The sequence below is a fragment of the Rhincodon typus genome, unplaced genomic scaffold, assembly GCF_021869965.1.
Source record: "Rhincodon typus isolate 14 unplaced genomic scaffold, sRhiTyp1.1 hic_rhity00000717, whole genome shotgun sequence".
In the NCBI taxonomy this organism is placed as follows: Eukaryota; Metazoa; Chordata; class Chondrichthyes; order Orectolobiformes; family Rhincodontidae; genus Rhincodon; species Rhincodon typus.
The window spans coordinates 12,731-31,971 of NW_025966355.1; the positions used below are offsets into that span (position 1 = coordinate 12,731).

Here is a 19,241-nt window from a genome sequence, read left to right on the forward strand (position 1 = left end):
GGGGTCCCGACCTGAAACATCAGCTTTCCTGCTCCTCTGATGCTGCCTGGCCTGCTGTGTTCCTCCAGCTCTACACTGTTATTTCGGACTCCAGCATCGGCAGTTCTTACTATCTCTTGTCAAATATTGAAGCAGTCCACATCAAAATGGAGCAAGGCCTAGACAATATTAAGGTTTGGGCTGACAAGTGGCAAGACATTCACACCACACAACTGCCAGACGATGGCCATCTCCAAGAGAGATTCTAATTGTCCCCACTCGCTATCCAGTGGGGAATTCAACGAGGTAATGCTATTATCAATATCCTGGAGTTATCACTGACCAGAAGTTAAACTGGAATAAACATACTGTGGCTGAAAGAGATAGTCAGAGGTTAGGAGTCCTGCAGCGATTCATCTCCTGATTCCCCAAAGCCTGTTCACCAAAGGCATGAGTCAGGTGTGATGGAATACGCCCAGCTGATGCGAGAAGTGCATCTGCAACAACACTCAAGCACCTTGAATTCATCCAGAATAAAGCAAAATCGACTGGCATCACAATCACTCCCTTCACCACGAATGTTCAGTAGCAGCCTGCGCGTACTATGTACTCGATACACTGCAGAAATTCATCATGACTCCTGACAGAACCTTTCAAATTGAAGACTACTTCCAACTAGAAGTACAAGGGCAGCAAAATAAAGGAACACCAGCACCTGCAAATTCCCCTCCAAGCCACTCACTATCCTGACTTTGAAATATATTGCCATTCCTTCACTGCCACCGGGTCAAAATCTTGGAACTTCCTCCTTACCAGCCTTGTGGCCATACATATGCCTAATGAACTGCAGTGGTTTGAGAAGGCAGCTCACCACTACCTTCAAGTGCAATTAGGGATGTGCAATAAAATCGGTCTAGCCAGCAAAGGCCACATCATGTGGATGAATTTTTAAAAAAAACTTGCAGCTTGCTATCAAATTTGGTTTGATAATGTTTCTGTGGCATGCTCTGAATACTTGCAGCAAAAGTACCAAATAAATCTACGTTGAATTCTAGATGGTTCTGAAACAGAAAGACCGTAGCCAACACCAACCCTGTATCAATACATCCAACCAGTGCTGAGTGATGACACTCATCATAGGACTCTTGTACGTTTAATTGAAATGGCTGAATACTAAATAAATTGTCACTATACCAAAGATGAAAGGTCAGGCTCAGTTTAGTGAACAATAGGATTACAAACAAACTTAGGAACAAAGTAAACATTACACAAGTTGAAATCAGCTAGTCTGTTGATTCACTGGAGATGAAGTTTGAAGGTCATCTTAGAGTCAAACATGATTGGATTTAACCTGAGCAATTAGCTGGTATGAAAGATTTGGATTTGAAATAAGGGCAAAGCACAAAGCTTCTGATGAAATGGAGCAGAATTATTTCAGAATCTCATTAAACTAAAGAAAATTCCAGTTCAAGAAGACCTCAAGCTTCACCAGGACAATAAGATCAGAAAGCAGAGATCGTGGATCATTTAAAAGCTAACCTTAAAGGAAACAGTCTTCAAAGCTTTCACTACTCATTGTCTATACCGACACAGGAGGCTAACAGGCACCTCAAAATAGTTTGGTATGTCAGATTTATATAAAGAGCCTGGAACTGGACTCGGGCCCTTTTGAGAGGTCACACAATGTTAGAATACAGCAAAGGCAGATTAAGTGCATACAGGGTGCCACTTAAGACTTGTGGAACTAAATGGAAATATTATAGTAACTTGGTTGCCCTCAGATAGGTAGTGTCAGTGGAAAATTCCAAGCTCCTAAACTATAAGATCAAAACTGGCAACAGTGAATAATTATCCCAGTAACAAAATAAACCTGGGTAGTAAACAGCATACCAAGGCACACAAAATTTTCTAACAGAAAGCTGAACATCAATAGTGGAGAGAAAAAAAATCACGTGCTCCATTGTATATCAAGGGCATTAATTTCGAAGTTATCACCCCAAGAGTTTCTCTCATCTCTAAACATATGCTCCACCATCCACTCTAAAAATTACATATAGGAAATATTTGCATGATTAAATGAGAAACTGAATTTTTCTTAAAATCTTTAGTACCAAAAAAAATTGGAAACAAAAGGACATCATAGCCACTCTTGGAAATATTTGCAACATTTTCAGCAAATATTTGGCTACCTAGAACTACTTCAATTTATCGCTACCTTGTGGCTGGAGACCAAATAATAAGACAGATAAGTTACAATATTATAGACAGCCAAGTACAGTGGTATTAGAAACAAAGTTTAATGAACTACGATGTACACACAACAATGAAAACACTGGAAGAGATCTGGTTAATTATACTGTACAAACAAACAAACAAACTCAATCTCTGTACCAGAGTCTTTAATATAATTAAAACTGTCTCTCTTCAATATTTCTACACAAATGAAGTTCTACTTACTTTGTAATGTTGACACAAGTCTTTCAGATTCACAATTGCATCAGTTTTAGAACCTTCAAATTATACTGCCAACATACCTTCCTTATATTGATATTTTTGATCTAACAATTTTATTCCATCTGGCTTGATGTTCTCTACATCTTGCTTGTCCTCCTTTTCTTCCCATGTTTCCTCTGGCTCATCACGGGTGGAAGCAACTGCTTCAGTCACTTCAACAGGTACAGCAGCAGGCTGGACATCAGTCTCTACTACAGGTTCTTTTACTTGAGACTACAGAAAAATAATTTATTTTGAATATGAAAATCCTAATTTATAGCTACAAATCATTTTGAATTACTGGCATTTTTAAAAAAAGGCTAAATATCTGACAGCATGCTTTTGGGACATGTCATTAATGGTTCATCATTTCACCAACATCAAGTTTGATTGGTGCGTGGGGCCTTCTGCAAATATACCCTGGCTATTATTGAAATCCAGGGTTACTTAAGGATTTGTGACACATCGATTGTGATAGCAAATTATCAGGGCCAGCATTGGGAAGGTAGGCAATTACAATGCCGCTTTCCAACTATGCAAAAATTAGAAATACAAAACAACCTGCCATGCTACAAACCAGGAAATCAATTGGAAAGTCATTTGAAACTATTTTGCTGGAATTAGAAATTTAAAGTAACTAGGAAATGTTTTGCCCCTTACTGCAAAGGAAAAATAATCCCTTAGAACTCAAACAAACCAAGAAATGGTCTAAAAAGAGGATTCTTCCAGCAATGTATCACCATTGAAGACTTAATTCTTAATAGAACCTTTGTTTGAAATCTGTACTTATGCAAAAACAGCACCAAACAGAACAATAGTTTTATTAAACAGCTTTTTGTTTAGAAGGCAATTTTCATTTGCTGCAAAGTGAAAATAAGCTGCTTTCCAACTGTAATTTCTCACTGATAAGCAAGAGAAGGAAGAATGGAATCAAGGGCCAATAATGGGCCGTGTTCCACAGCCAGACTGGCAATACCACTTAAAGGAAAGGAAAGTATCAAGTGTCAGGTTAAAGGGGAAGCAAGGTACCAACGGCCCTTGACTCATGGTGCTGAGATCTCATATTAATTTGGTGAGCTTTTAAAATAATTTGTCTTAGCATTCATTTTACTTCTTAGTACATTGTGCAGCCCATCAAACTTATCCCACATAAAGAAGTCAGAATAATTACAGAACAGGTGGACCACACCAATTCCTCTGTTCTATGTCAATAACCATGAAGACATGTTTCATTCAAAGGCATATCCCACTTTCTTTTACAATGACTGACAGTCTCCGCTTCCATCATCCCGCATTGGGATACTTCTCCAGGCCAGCACCACCGCGTAAAAAGGTTCTTCCTTACAACCCCGTGTCTGTCTTCCAAAGTCTTAAGTCTGTTTTCTCTTCAGTCTTGGTATGATCAACCAATTGGAATAACTGTCCTTTGTCTACTTGTATTTATACAGCACCTCAGTTTAGATTAAAGTGATAAAAATCCAGTATTCACATTTTTAAATGAGCAAAATACAGATGCTGCCAACTTCCCTTAATCAAGTACAGTAATTGGTAATTCAACCTTGTGCTCTACTGCTTTATAAAACAAAACAGGTACCTCTTTGAAAGCATCTAGAAGGTCACCAACTGCTTCTTTCTTGTTTAAGTCCTTTAATTTCCTTTTCTTCTTTGGCACAGATACAGCTGCAGCTAAAGGGAAAGACGTTTAGAAATTATCCCACAAGATCAATTCTAGAGATAGATACAGGTAAAGTCTATTGAAAGGCTAACATGACTAATATCAATCTTACTATAGGCAGAAAGTTAACACAATTAAGCTTCTGATCATTAAGTTTCCAAAACTGCAGAAGTGGCTTAAACTTAGAACTGAGCCACTGATTGGGGTAAAGGAAAATAAAAATGATACATGCATAGCTATTTTTAAGAATCAATAACAGCGCTTTAAAATATTATAAAGCCAGTACTGGCACATTGAAAGATTTCAGCTAAAATGCAGCACGCTCATTTTAGTTGCACTGTTGTGATTAGTGCTGTAAAGGCTGTTCTAGGTTTGGATAATTTAGCCAATCTGCTTTACAATTTCCAGCACTTAAAAGCAAGCTCTCCAGCTCGTGTCAGAAGACCCAAAAACATACAAGTGGAAAGCAGCTTACTGGTTTGAATATACATGCATAGGTTTACATAAAAGAAGCCATTTCATAGCAATGGCGTTATAAAGATCTCTCTCCAGTTACATTTCTCTACAAGCAACAGTAGTGCAAATGTACATAGCAACCATTACGCAATTGATGACAAACAGGTTTATGAACAGATTTTATTTTAAAGTCAGCCGACTGTCTGTGTGGAGTTTGCACATTCTCCCCGTGTCTGCGTGGGTTTCCTCCCACAGTCCAAAGTGCAGGTTAGGTGGATTGGCCATGCTAAATTGCCCTGCAGTGTTCAGGGATGTGTAGATTAGGTGGGTTATAGCGGGATGGGTCTGGGTGGGATGCTCTGAAGGTTGGTGTGGACTTGTTGGGCCGAAGGGCCTGTTTCCACACTGTAGGGATTTTATGATATGACCTAAAGCCAAAAGGCTGACTTCAAGGGAGAAAGCAGGGTTGAGTAGCACTCTCTCAAAGAGGATCGTAGGGTGGAAAAACTGAGTGAGGTAAGGAGTCACTAACTAGTTTAATAAGTCACATGCTCAATTAACCACAAACGTCACTGAACCATGACACATGCTCACAAACGCAAGAATACAGTAAGCTAAGATAACAAGGTGTAGAACTGGATGAACACAACAGGCCAAGCAGCGGAGGAGCAGGAAAGCTGACGTTTCGGGCCTAGACCCTTCTTCAGAAATGGGGGAGGGGAAGGGGGTTCTGAAATAAATAGGGAGAGAGGGGGAGGCGGATAGAAGATGGATAGAGAAGATAGGTGGAGAGGAGACAGACAGGTCAAAGAGGCGGGGATGGAGCCAGTAAAGGGGAGTGTAGGTAGGGAGTTAGGGAGGGGATAGGTCAGTCCAGGGAGGACGGACAGGTCAAGGGGGCGTGATGAGGTTAGTAGGTAGGAGATGGGGTTGGGGCTTGAGGTGGGAGGAGGGGATAGGTGGGAGGAAGGACAGGTTAGGGAGGCAGGGACACGCTGGGCTGGTTTGGGGATGCGGTAGGGGGAGGGGAGATTTTGAAGCTTGTGAAGCCTCCTCTACATCAGGGAAAACAAGCAGAGGCTTGGGGACCGCTTTGCGGAACACCTACGCTCGGTTCGCACTAAACAACGGCACCTCCCAGTCGTGAACCATTTCAACTCCCCCTCCCATTCCTCAGACGACATGTCCATCCTGGGCCGCCTGCAGTGCCACAACGATGCCACCCGAAGGTTGCAGGAACAGCACCTCACATTCCGCTCGGGAACCCTGCGGCCCAATGGTATCAATGTGGACTTCACAAGCTTCAAAATCTCCCCTCCCCCTACTGCATCCCAAAACCAGCCCAGCTTGTCCCCGTCTCCCTAACCTGTCCTTCCTCCTACCTATCCCCTCCTCCCACCTCAAGCCCCACCCCCATCTCCTACCTACTAACCTCATCCCGCTCCCTCGACCTGTCTGTCCTCCCTGGACTGACCTATCCCCTCCATAACTCCCCACCTACACTCACCTTTACTGGCTCCATCCCCGCCTCTTTGACCTGTCTGTCTCCTCTCCACCTATCTTCTCCTCTATCCGCCTCCCCCTCTCTCCCTATTTATTTCAGAACCCCATTCCCCTCCCCCATTTCTGGAGGAGGGTCTAGGCCCAAAAACGTCAGCTTTCCTGCTCGGCCTGCTGTGTTCATCCAGCTCTACATCTTGTTATCTCAGATTCTCCAGCATCTGCAGTTCCTATTATCTCTAATACAGTAAGCTATTCAGTTCCTCATGCCCTTTCTGCTATTCAATGATATAAAGGTGGCATGCAAATCATACTGTATTTACACATTTTTGATCTATATACTACTGTAACTAGGAAAAATCCATCTCAATCTCAGTCTTGAAAATTTCAAGTGACCCAGGAATCCATAGAATTTTTTGGGAGCGTCCTAGATTTCCAAAACTGCGTCATATTTTCCTTCTAAACGGCCCAATTTAAATTTTAAGATCATGCCAAGGAAATGGACCATCTCCACTGACCCCTTCAAATACTTCGTTTTGAACATCTCAATGAATTCGTCCTCAAATAATTTATCTTCACTAAACACAAGGGAATACAAGTGCAACCACCCAATATCATTCTTGCACATTTGCACTGTACTTTATCCAAAACTGATGCATCCTCACTGAAATCCCATTTCTACCTCTCTATGAGGTTAGACCAAAACTTAATACAACCGAAACTGAACTTTCCACTAATTACAGTCCAGTTTCGTGGGCATTAAGACCAATGTTTCATTTATACTTTTCATTACTTTTTCCTAGATCTGAACTATATTTTGGCGATGCGCACATGGCATTCAACACTCTGGACTCCTCAAACTGCTGTAAAGAAAATATATCAATAGATCTTCAGCAGATTTAAAGTGGATGATCTCTAACATCCATACCACAGTTCTATCCATACATCCAAGTTTTCTGCTGCTGCTTGTGCAATTTGATGTCAAATATTATATCACCTAAGTTGGATATAAACAGCTTTATTCAATCGAATCATTGATTAGCATAGGTAAAGGCTGAGACCATAATATGTATCCCTGGAAAACATGGCAACTGAGAACATTCCTTTTATCCTTGGTTTCCTACTTCCCAAAAATCAATCAACTCACAGTACAAGGTTACCACCAATTCAAAGTGCCCTAATAAGCTCTTGTGCAAAGCCTGAATAAACCTTTCTGAGATGACATTTAAACACTCATCTATCCATATTACCCAAGATCTCTCAAATAAAGTGAAGCAGACTATCGAGTTGTGACCTACCATTCATAAGTCCATAACACACTGATACTTGATACTGTCCCTAACACGGTTAACAGCAGCTTCCAGAAGAAGATTATTAAACTTGTGATAGTTTACTCCCTTCTAGCCATAATTGGGACTTGCAATTCTTACATTCCAAACAACTTTGGAAAGTTTGCATCTGCAATCTCCCCACCCATCGAAAGAAGTCTAACAATAAAAACATACAAAAAAGGCACAAGCTTACCCTGTTTCACTGTAGTGAAATCATCAGGTCCACGATATTTAACTCAGTTCCTATTATTTTCTTCATTACCTTTAATCATTTACTACATACCACAAATCAGTAAATTTCTCAGGACTTATCTTTAGGTTCCCAGACCAGTTTTTTTTCCTTCTTCATATTCCTTTGTGCACCCCAGTACTTCTCTAAATCCTCCTGTTTTTTTCCCAACCTGCAGGATTTCCACTTTCCTTCACATGTGTGAAAGAAGGTTCAAGCTTGATACAGTCTCTCCCTCAGAGCAGTTGAAAAACCAAGTAGGCCTTTTATTTATTAGATTTATTTCGGAAATACCAAATACCAATTGTTTGCAAATTACCCATAAACAGCTCAATCCCATTAGTTACAATTTAATAATGGTCTCAGGTTTAGCTTTCATTACAAACTAAGGAAAACAACTGTCATTTTTATGTGAACAAAAATAGAAAACTATTTCCCAACAGCAATGTTCTGACTCCAAATTTAACATCAGTTGTTTGTCACCTGCTACTCTAACAACATACAAGTGACTTTTTCCAGATTAGTCGATAGTTAAAAGGTTAAAAAAATACAATTTAACCTTCCAATTACTTAAATTCTACTCATGCCAGTATTCCAAACGTAGTCCGTCATTCTATATTTTAAAAAAGCCAGATGAATGCTCCAACCATCTGTAAAAATGTATTGCTATAGTTATCTGTTGAATTCTAGACAAAAAAACACAATAGTTTAGCTACAATACTGAAACATGCACACCATCATTCCAATGATCTTTGCTAAAACTGACATTTATTATTATTAATACCTTGCATAGGATTGTCATTCATCTGGGATAAAGCAGCTGCTGTTGGTGAGGCATCCTGTGATTCAATTTCTACAACGTCCTCCTCTTCCTTCTCCTCAGATGTCAAGCCAACAGCACTCTCTTCAGTTTTAGTTGCTTCAGGTTCAGAAATTGGGCTGACATCAGATTCCTGCTGAGCTTCTAAAACTTCTGAATCCTGCTCTGTTGAAAGCTCCAAGCCATTAGATACCTTCAGTTCTTCAGGTTGTGCAATGGGTGAATCCATTACAACTTCAAGTGGTATTTCAAGCGCTGGTTCAAGTGGAGTTTCAAGTGAAGTTTCAAGTGGAGGTTCAGAATTTTGACCAGGCTCATCTACTTGTCCTGCTATAACACCATTACTTTCCACGGCCAAATCTTTTGAGCTAGATTCATCTACAATCACCTCCTCCTCTTTTTGTAGTTCTTGTACATTCTCTGCTTCACTTTTCTGCATTTCATTTGCTACAGGTGGCAAATATACAGGCTCAGGCAAAACGTTCATTTCGTTATCATGATCAGATTGTGCAGAATCTGTCACAGCCACATCACAAGAGACTACATTGGGTTTAGTGTCATCTGGTTCAGTGACCGGAACTTTCGATAATTCCTCAGAGTCTGTTAAGTTAGTGTTGAGTTCAGGCTTGCTTTCCACACTTTCAGGTGTAATAGATTTCTCAAGTTTGTTCAACTCTTCTACTGGTTTAGTTGCCATTGCAGGAGACTTTGGCTTATCTAATAATGCAAATAAATAAAAAGAATATTTAATATGTTAGCAGCATGAAGTGGTTTAAAGATTAAACTGCTCAAACTGATCATAGCTTCATGTGGAAACGTTAATACATTGGATTACGAGATTGATATAGGTCAACAAACCACAAGTTATAACCTACTGGTGAAAACAATTATGGTAGCTTGATTTATTTAATCATCCACAGTAACTTAGGCAGTTCAATAATTCCCATTTGAGCCACTATTCAAGATTCTACAGCCAACCGGCCTGTACAGAAAAATATCAAATTTTAGCAATGCTGTAGCCATGACTACCTTCTAGCAAATCAATTGGTGGTATTAAATGTTCATGCAGAGTTTCAAAAATGTTTTGCCCCTCAGGTGGTCATAACTACAGAAAACCGCCAAAAGGATATTGTGCCAAGTCACTGACTGAGAAGATCTGTGACCCTTACAATTATAAAACAATATGACCAATTATTACTTCTTAGCCAAAGTAGGGTCAACTCAACTGCAGCTGTATTTGGTGAATTTGCATTTCAAATAACAATGTAAATGGCACTAAAACTTGAAAAATAAAAAAAAAAAAAAAAAAAGAGGTAAACTCTTTCCTACATTTTAAGATTTCTGTAGAAAAGTACCTAATTAGCAATAAAAGTAGCTCAGAAGACAAGCATAATCCAAGGTTGGTGGCATAAGCTTAGTGGGAGATCATAACTGACCACTTATTATTTCTTGAAAAGGTGATATTACCATGAGGACCCTAACATGCAAATGGCAGCCTGTAAGAAATTTGATTCTAAAATTAAGAATATACAATTTTTATGGAATAAGTATTGCTAAAAGAGACATTTTATCAGAGCTTTACATCTTACACTCATCAGGGCAATTTGCAGGAAATATCCACGTGAAGGGGAAACGTGTACTGCTTGAGAGGAGAATAATACGCAGTTGTCAAGTCAACTTTGACTGGTAGAGGCATCGCCAAGCAGTTAATGATGACTGACAGTTTATTGGTAAGCTTTAAGTTTGTAACATGGCAGGTTGACTGTGATTGAGCAAAGTAATACCCTGAGAAATGAACGAGAGAATGACGGCTACTTGTTAGCGGTGAACACCATTCATGTTGCTACTGCAGAGTAACAGTGTTAAATATCTGAATTTCAGTAGGAGTGCGACATCAAGAATATGGGCTTTACACCCCAGAGACTGGTGGATCATGTTAAATAACATATCCCTTCAGCTGTTCACAACAAGCAAGGTACTGACTGTATCCAACCCAGACCACACTTGTGAAATACACAACTGTGCAACATTCGATGTAGTTCTTCAATTGGACACCATTTGCTACTAATTTAATCAGTCAGTTTGCAGTGCAGCATACTTGCGCATACTGGAAGTTACATGAATATGCATAGCCTTGCCTTTTTTACAAATTTATTTGTGGGATGTGGGCATGGCTGGCTGGCCAACATTTATTGCCCATTCCTAGTTGCCCTCGAGAAGGTGGTCATGAGCTGCCTTTTTGAACCACCTCAATCCACCTGCTGTAGGTTGATCCACAATGCCATTAGGAAGGGAATTCCAGGATTGTGACCCAGCAGTGAGGGAACGGGGATATATTTTCAAGTCAGAGTGCTGAGTGACTTGGAGGGGACCTTGAAGGTGGTGGTGTTCTCATGTATCTGCTGTCTTTGACTTTCTAGATAGAAGCGGTCATTGGTTTGGAAGATGCTAAGGATCTCTGGTGAATTTCTGCAGTGCATCTTGTGTATTACACACACTGCTGCTACTGAGTGTCAGTAGTGGAAGGAATAGATGTTTGTGGATGTGGTGCCAGTCAATGGGCTGCTTTGTCCTGAATGGTGTCAAGCTTCTCAAGTGTTGTTGGAGCTGCACTCATCCAGGTAAGTCCAAAAACATTTGCTACAGACAGAAATACCAAGTACACACCATGCCCTTTCAACCTAACAAAACAGGTGACAGCCATTCTCTAACCCATTTCTCAGGGCAATATCCTTAACAATCACAGGCAATCTGCTACTTTACAATTTTATCAAAAAAAAACTTAACTGACAGTCATCATGCATTCTCCATGATAACACCTCAACCAGTCAACTTACCAACCAATCAGCACTCTTCTCTCATAGTATAAAAGTGTTGTTTTTCCTGGTGAATTGCCCTGTCAAGTGCAAGCCAAAAATCTTCGAAAAAACATGCCTTTCTTCAGCAATATTCAAGTTCTATGATCAAATGACTATCTCATGGAACTGGTAGACACAGCGTAAGGCTGCCTCAGCAGTGAAACTCTTGCCCTTCTGAGAAAACACAAAACAATCACTAGAATTACAAAGATCTAATGATTAAGTTGAAATTCATAAGTCAACTGGTATCTTATACGTTCGCATCTGCAAATGTCCAGCTGGGGTTAGCATGCAGCAAACTAAAAAGTGACCTTTAGCTAGTAACATTAGGGTGAAATGACCATTGATTCCCAAGGTTCACAAACAACATGGTGCAAACTATCAACTCCAAGAAATAAAGCTCTTTGACAGGTTTCAGTCCTCATTCCTCACATAAGAGATGGGTCAGGAAGTTTGGAGGGAAATTAGAGAAAGAGTTCATTAACACTTCAGCAAGAGAGCAGAGTGCTGCCATCAAAGCTGCTCTCAAATTATGGGGGCACACTACTCCTATTTCTTTAGCTAATATGTAATATCTAAACTGTTGATAAATAAAGTTAATAAATTGCCTTAATATAAAGTTTAAATCAGCTAGGAATATGGTTCCTTTCTTACTTGAAAAACAATGTTTGGTCATGTCAACAACACACCCACTTTGCCCCCTTTCCCCTTAGGTGGAATATGAACCCTGACCTCTGGTCCAGTGATGGGTGCATAATTACTGTGCCACAAACCCTTATGGCTTCTTATTTAGCTTTTAGTAATAATAGTTCCAAAAAACCTGCAAAAAGAAATTGCAAAATTACATTCAAAATAAAAACAAATTGCTGGAAAATCTCAGCAGATCTGACAGCAGCTGTGGAGAGAAATCAGAGTTAACATTTCGGGTCCAGTGACCCTTCTCCACCCATATCATAAATATACCACCTCTTTTAGTTACATGTTTATCACAATCTAACGGCATACTGATCACCTGCTTGAATTACCTGGTCGGATAATGACTGGCACTGGATGAGGATTTTCCCCGTTGGTCTGTACATTCCCACCTCCCTCCATACTTCCTATTGCAGACTGTTGAATGGAAAGGAACAACCGATTAGTACAGGGCCTCCATAATTTTTATTTTGAATGCACAAGTTATAGTAGCACCATAAATTATTGTCTTATGTTCAAATCTTTAGGGCTGCCTCATTTCATACAATAAACTAAACAGCGATTTATAAATCAGAATTATTCACAAGAAAAGACCAATAGTCTAAAACAGTGTTGTCCAAAATGAATTGTTTAATCACTACTGCTACATCTACAGTGACAATTTTAACAGGAAATCGCTTACATACAGTCACATCAAGACAGTTAAACAATTCCTTAACACCTATAATCAATCACTCGTGGAAGGATTCAACATGTGAAACATTCAGTTTCTCATCTGGTTTTATTCAACTAGAAACACACAGGGCAGATAATGTAAATGTAGTTTGGGTTTCCAAAACATCTCAATCAAAAATACACAGATTCATAAGTTGCCACAAGACTGGTGGATAATGAATTGGTCATGATAGGTCTAATGGTTGAACAATACTTTTTTTGGGGATGCTAATAATTGTGTTCTCAACAGTTGCCACGTGAAATACATACAATGAAATGCAAATCAGAACAATGCATCATTGTACTTCTAAACAGTTTAATGACAGCACTTCAATTATTTTGGAACAACTCACAGCATCAACCTGAATTTAGAACATCCAATACCAATCTTAACCTATGAATGTTACTGCTCAGCATACGGTGGCCTAACATTATCAGGTGGCGAGTTGATTAGACCTATCTCAGCTCACTAAATGTCAGTACCACCTCCAGTTTTGTATGCGTTCCGCATTCAGTTTTCTTTTCTAGTGGTGTGCCCCCACCAGGCGAGGTATTTGTAGCAGACAGAGGTGGCCAGATTTGGTTGTTTAACAGATGAATGAATGATTAAACAGTATCATAATGCTTCCTTTTGAATAAATAGCATTCGAAAATCATTTTCTTTATTCCTCCATGGGATGCAGCCATAACTGGCTAGGCCAGCACTTATTGCCCATCCCTATTTGTCCAGAGGACAGTTAAGAGTCAACCACATTCACGTGGATCTGGAGTCCCATGCAGACCAGGTAAGGATGGCAGATTTTTTTCCCTAAAGGGACATTCGTAAACCAGATGGGTTTCTACAACAATCGATAGTTCGTGCATGGTCAACATTAGGTTTTTATTCCAGATTTTACTGAATTCAACTGTCACCACCTGCCATGATGGAAGTTGAACCCAGGTCCCCACTGCATTACTGGTCCAGTGACACTACCACTACGCCACTGTAATTCCTAAAAACACATGCAGGATACAAATAATTTAAAATTATCAAGATGCCTAAATATGACAAGCTTCAAGAAACACAACAAAAATCAAACCATTATACACTAAAATTAGCTGGCTGGTTTTACTGTTAAGTCTGTTCATTGCTGTTCAAACTTGGCCCAATCTCTGCTGCTGGATCCTCTGCAATCTTTATTATCCATTGCGAAAACGCTGCTTGTTCATGGATGGTAGTGTTTGGTGTTTTTTAGGACTAGACAATGGATAATGACACCCTCCACTCCAAATAATTATAAAAACCACCATGGCACTGCTCCCCAAGACTAACAAAGTTCATAATTAACCAAAATAGATGAGCACAAGTAGAAAATCAGTAATTCTTGGTTTTATGAATACACATGGTGCCTGTAAGGCACATTCCTCATTATTATTTCCTGTCATCAATAATGCAAGAGGGGATGAAAAATTACCTCGATGAATTTCACTTAAATGACCTGCCAGTGTTTTCATCGATGTTCATGGACAATTCCTATAATTTTCCATATTCTGCAAAAAGGTACACTTCTGGTGAGAAGTGCATTCTCCTGGTAGGAAGTGTCATACATCACTGTGTAATAATTTTGAACTATAGGTCAAAAGGTCTTAGGAGCAGCTAGTACAATGCAGAATGTGAAACTGCTTTCCACTCATAGCAATTATGAATTTAAAAGTTAGCATTCTTTATTTACAACTTTTGAAAACAGCTACAATTTTGAAGTGCAGACTTCCTCAATTAACCTTTAACCTTGTCTTAAAGCTCACACATTATTCAAGATCTTTGATTATACTGATGCACGTGCAAACCCCAACAGCTTAGTACGAGATATTACATCAAAATGGAATAAGCAATGGAATGGTTCGAAGTCTTCTGGGAAGACAGTAGAAAATACTTAATCAAGTGCGGTCCATTTTCATTCTTCTTTTGCTAAGTTAGAGTTACAAAAGGCCTTGAGTTTTAGCACCAATATGAAGAGAATGTTTAGAAGTGATGAGATCTGGTGGAAGTGAAGGAATTAATTTGCCCTCAAGTTACCTGCATGCGTGACATTCACTAGAAGATGAAAGCCAAAGCCAAACAATTATATGCTATACTTATTCAAGGTTCACCGAAGTGCTGCAAGCATTGCCTGTAAATTCTTCATATCTTTATTCAGTTAGCCACAAAAGTAGCAAAGAGGCTTCTCCTCACAGTCTCTCTCTCAAAAGGAACTTGATAAACAAAGATGTCCAAATCCCACCAAAAACTTACCGTGTAACTTTTCATTTCTCAAATACAGAACTGTGCAATTTACTGCTGTCTTACAGGTCTTAAAATTACAGTCAGTTTAAAAGCAGTTGCATGTACACCTGGACTGGATAAACTTCAAAAAATGCACATATGGATCACAGCAGTGGAACTTTTAAATCCTGCATTATGAAATCTTTCTGTTCCGCTTCAAAAATGATCAGTTCCCGCAAATCCTCCATTATTTAACAGTCAAGATCTCTACAAGTCTTCTGCCATAAAATTACTATGAGCTAGCATTCAAGAACTGAAAATAGTTGATGAGAAGGCCAGTCAAAAATAGCATCTTGACCTGTGTGCTTTTCGGGGGCTGTCAGAAGGAAGGAAAAAGATAGATACACATTCCAATTGTCATCTTATCTACTCAAACAGAATAACTAACAAAATTGAAACTTGAAAATAGTACATGTTGCTTAGAATTTGCAACTGAAGTCACTGTGTTACATTGAGAGTGTCACCTAAGCAAAACTCAATTTGTAAGCAGCTTCAAAACCTATAATGGTGCAACGCCAAGATCTTGGCTCTACCTCATAACTGATCATGCAATTTGCAAACTTATATACAAATTGCAAGGATGACATTCGGCCAAAGTCTGTCTTGTCATTCAACAAGGTTATGGCAGAACTGATTATGACTTAAACTCAACATTCCCAGCTACCCCAATAATATTGAATACCCTTTTTAGTCAAGAATTAAGCCTTGCCTTAAGAGGATATGCTTTACATTTTTTTAAACCACTCATCTGGGCAGAAAAAAAGAGTTCCAAAGACTCATAACTGTCAGAAAAAAAATCCTCCCCATCTCCAAAAGTTGTAAATGGAAGACAACAGATTTTTAAACCATGTTCCTAATTGTAGCCTCTCCAAAAAAGGGAAACATCCTTTCAGCATGTACCCATCAAATTCATGCAGGATTGCATCTGTCAAATGAAATCACATTCTATGAAATTCCAAAATAGGACTAGCATGTCCTAGCTTTCCTCAGAAGATAATCTCCCTTGAGATTGGAGTTGTTTAACTACTAGTCAAGTTGAAAATGTAACTTTCATCTTGTCTATTCTTTTGACCATTGAATTCCAAGAGCAAAGTGCTAGATTTGGAAACCTAAAGCAATGCTATCAGCTATCAAGATTACTCACTAGTTAAAGGGAAGCTTCCACTGTACTTTCAGCAAAGAGTCAATCCTGGAGGAGTAAGTAACAAAACATACCCCAAGACTGCTGGAAACCAAATGCAATGAAAATCATACTTTGGAAATACAGTAGTTAGGACCTCACCAAGTAGTATACACACTGAGTTTAACAGAGCTGTTAAACTCAATCAGGCTGCTATAGAGCTACATTTGTTAAGTACCTTAGGAATGGACATGGAATCTTCCTATATTCAAGTTGAGTCATTAAGCGCTAGTCAATTTATTGACGTAATACCTGAATATGAAGGTATCAAGACTGTAGAAAATCAGAATCAAGCCACCCAAGGCAGAAGAGGCTTGACCATGGAGGTCTGTAATTAAGATAGTTAGACTTCTTTGGGATATTAGCTTATCATTACAGTTAAGACTCTTTTGTTAATTAGCCTACGACACCTACATACAAGTGTGTCTACACTGTGAAAGTACACTAGCCACTAAGCTTTTTGGCAGTTGAAGGCACTATGAATACAAGCTTATAATCATTTAAAAAAGACAAAAGCAAATGGCCTATGTGAACAGGATTCAAGTTGACTTGAACAGTTAAAAATCTAGGGACTTAATACCAACGAGAACACCTGGATGTTGAAATCCCTGATAGCCAGAGGAAGGATGAAATCAGAAACAAACCTCCACTCAGTTTAGATTTAAGTCAGAGTGAAACATTACAAATATCTCTCTTAATTCTTTCCTTAACCCAGTGTCAGGAGGTATCTCTTCATATACATTCAAATAACACAATTAATGTCCTCAATTTTCATACAGTTAACCACAATTGGTATAAAATTAACAGGTGCCACCTGGCATTGACAGGATACCAAGAATGGAAGCTAGCAAAGTACTGACTGAGAAAGCATCCACTTCAATACTTGTGCAACAGAAGCAAAACAATGCACATGACCATAGTTCGTACTTTAGAAAGAGGAACTAGAAGCAAAAGCAGAGAAGCTCAATTTTCATCAAATGATTTCTGGTTTAGAAAACTGCATTTTAGAAAGTAAGCATTAGATGATATCACTGATGTTGTAAATGGCAGCAAAGAATTATGGCCAGCTGGAAATGGTAAAAGTAAAGCAACAGCTCATGGGAAGGGCTCTCCTTTTAAACAACGTGGGAGATCAGTTTTCAAATTTCAAGAAACATATCCACTGTTGTTGCTCATGGTCTATGCTCGCAGTTTAATGGCATTATAAAAATCCAAAGGGACAGGCCTACCAAACAATGCAAATGAAGCAAAGTCAAGAGCAATTTCAAAAAGCAAAGCATTTTATGAAGATGCAGCCAGCTATTAAACAGAGAAGAGATCATATATCAGAATCCATTTCAAAATGTAAAGATAATTCTTTGATTCATAGTCCGAGGGTTTCCTATATCAAAGGCAATGAAAGCACAATAGTATGTAGAATACCGAATGGTACAGAGAACATCAGCTATGTTTTCAGTAGGCTTTTAATGCTTCCATTATCTATAGACTAAAAAGTAAAGTAAGGTCAGAACAGTAGAAACAAATCATTCCCAGTTTCTGCAATTAGGGCAGCAAGAGCAATGACCCAGCAAATTACTTGCCTGTGGCGGTGTCGGTGTAGAGCCCGATCTTCCTCCAGACATAATCTCTTCTGTGATGTCTTTTCCACCCTGGTTTGGATCCCTTATCCGGATCTAACAAGCAAAATATCCACAAAATAGATAGGTCAAACAAGCAACTTCCTTCCTTCAAAATAGTTCTCTTCATTATTTGGGTATGGCTCATCTGCACACATGGACACCATCAAATAAGAGAATTGAGAATCAGTTTGAAAGAATTACTTCACAGCGTTTGATCTTCCCACAATATATCTGGGTCTAGTTTGGCCCTCCTTCAATGCTCTGACATAGAAAAAAGGCCAATGGAAAGAACCAAAAAGAAGAGACTGTTTAACCATTTCCAAGATGGAAGTGAAACAGAGGAAGAAATTAGGGTCTTTCCATACGTGTAGCATGAACTTCAAAACTTGAAAACCATATTATAAGAACTTATTTCTTCCTTTATTTCTATCCAATCAACACACAAAATGCATAACACACAGTATAAAATAGGTACAAGAAATAGGTGAGAACAATTTAGAAAACAAGACACTAAGCTTGGGCCAAGCAGATGTTCACACACACAACACAATGAATATCCATTCTGTTATAATTTATTATTACAGCTCCTACAAATATTCAATTAAGTGGTCCTTTGAAACGGGCACTGCAAATACTCTCACTTGTGGGCTTCAGACTCAAAAATCATGCAATAATCTACTGTAGGCACATTTGTTTTCATATTTCAAAATTTTCATGCACAAGCCATTATTTTCAGCACACACCAAAACCTTAATGTCATTTATTACAGTCATTTACAAAGTGGCTCAAAAAATGCCTCAGCTAGCAAACCCCTGATAAACTTCTGTCTACATTCCAGTTTCTCCCACATTCCAGTTTCTCTGAAGATTTTCGCTTTTATTACTTTTTAAAATGGGAATTTCTTGTATGAAAACGATCAGACCATCTACCATCTGGATTGTCACATGATAAAACAATTGCTGCTTCCACCTCGTCATAACAATTTATATCTACTTACAACAGATCCAAATATAAGGTGAGGAAAAAACTCATGGTGGAAAACTTTAGAAACCAAATAACTCAAGTCACCTGTTGTTCTCAATCAATGCTAAATTTGCTGTGCGTCATGTCCCATTACTCAGATCCAAAGTATCCAATTTGCATAGTTGCCCTAGCCTATCCCATCCTGGCAGAGTGCAACTTCTACACAAATATGTAATTTCTTGGACAAGGCAACATTTAGGGGTCAACTTATAGACAAAAACTGAGAATATAATATCTAAAGGCTATAAGATTCCAATAACTGTCAAATGCTCGAGAAAGAGAGAACCAGATTCAAAAGTAACACTGTATAGAAAGAGACGGCAGCAATTTATTTGCTCATTTAATAGTACTGTGAAAACAACTTGCCGG

The 19,241-nt window shown here is 39.0% G+C and overlaps 1 protein-coding gene across 1 annotated transcript in view; it reads right to left on the minus strand.

Moving 5' to 3' along the window:
• The window catches only part of LOC109933394 (eukaryotic translation initiation factor 4 gamma, 1a), a 44,662-nt gene that overhangs the window by 7,510 nt on the left and 17,911 nt on the right, over positions 1-19,241 (minus strand). Inside the window, exons 3-7 of the mRNA XM_048621499.1 lie at positions 17,811-17,903; positions 12,367-12,451; positions 8,448-9,200; positions 4,067-4,158; positions 2,514-2,706 (exon numbers count right to left, since the gene is read on the minus strand). Coding sequence (XP_048477456.1) covers positions 2,514-2,706; positions 4,067-4,158; positions 8,448-9,200; positions 12,367-12,451; positions 17,811-17,903 — 1,216 coding nt within the window. The remainder of the gene's footprint in view (positions 1-2,513; positions 2,707-4,066; positions 4,159-8,447; positions 9,201-12,366; positions 12,452-17,810; positions 17,904-19,241) is intronic.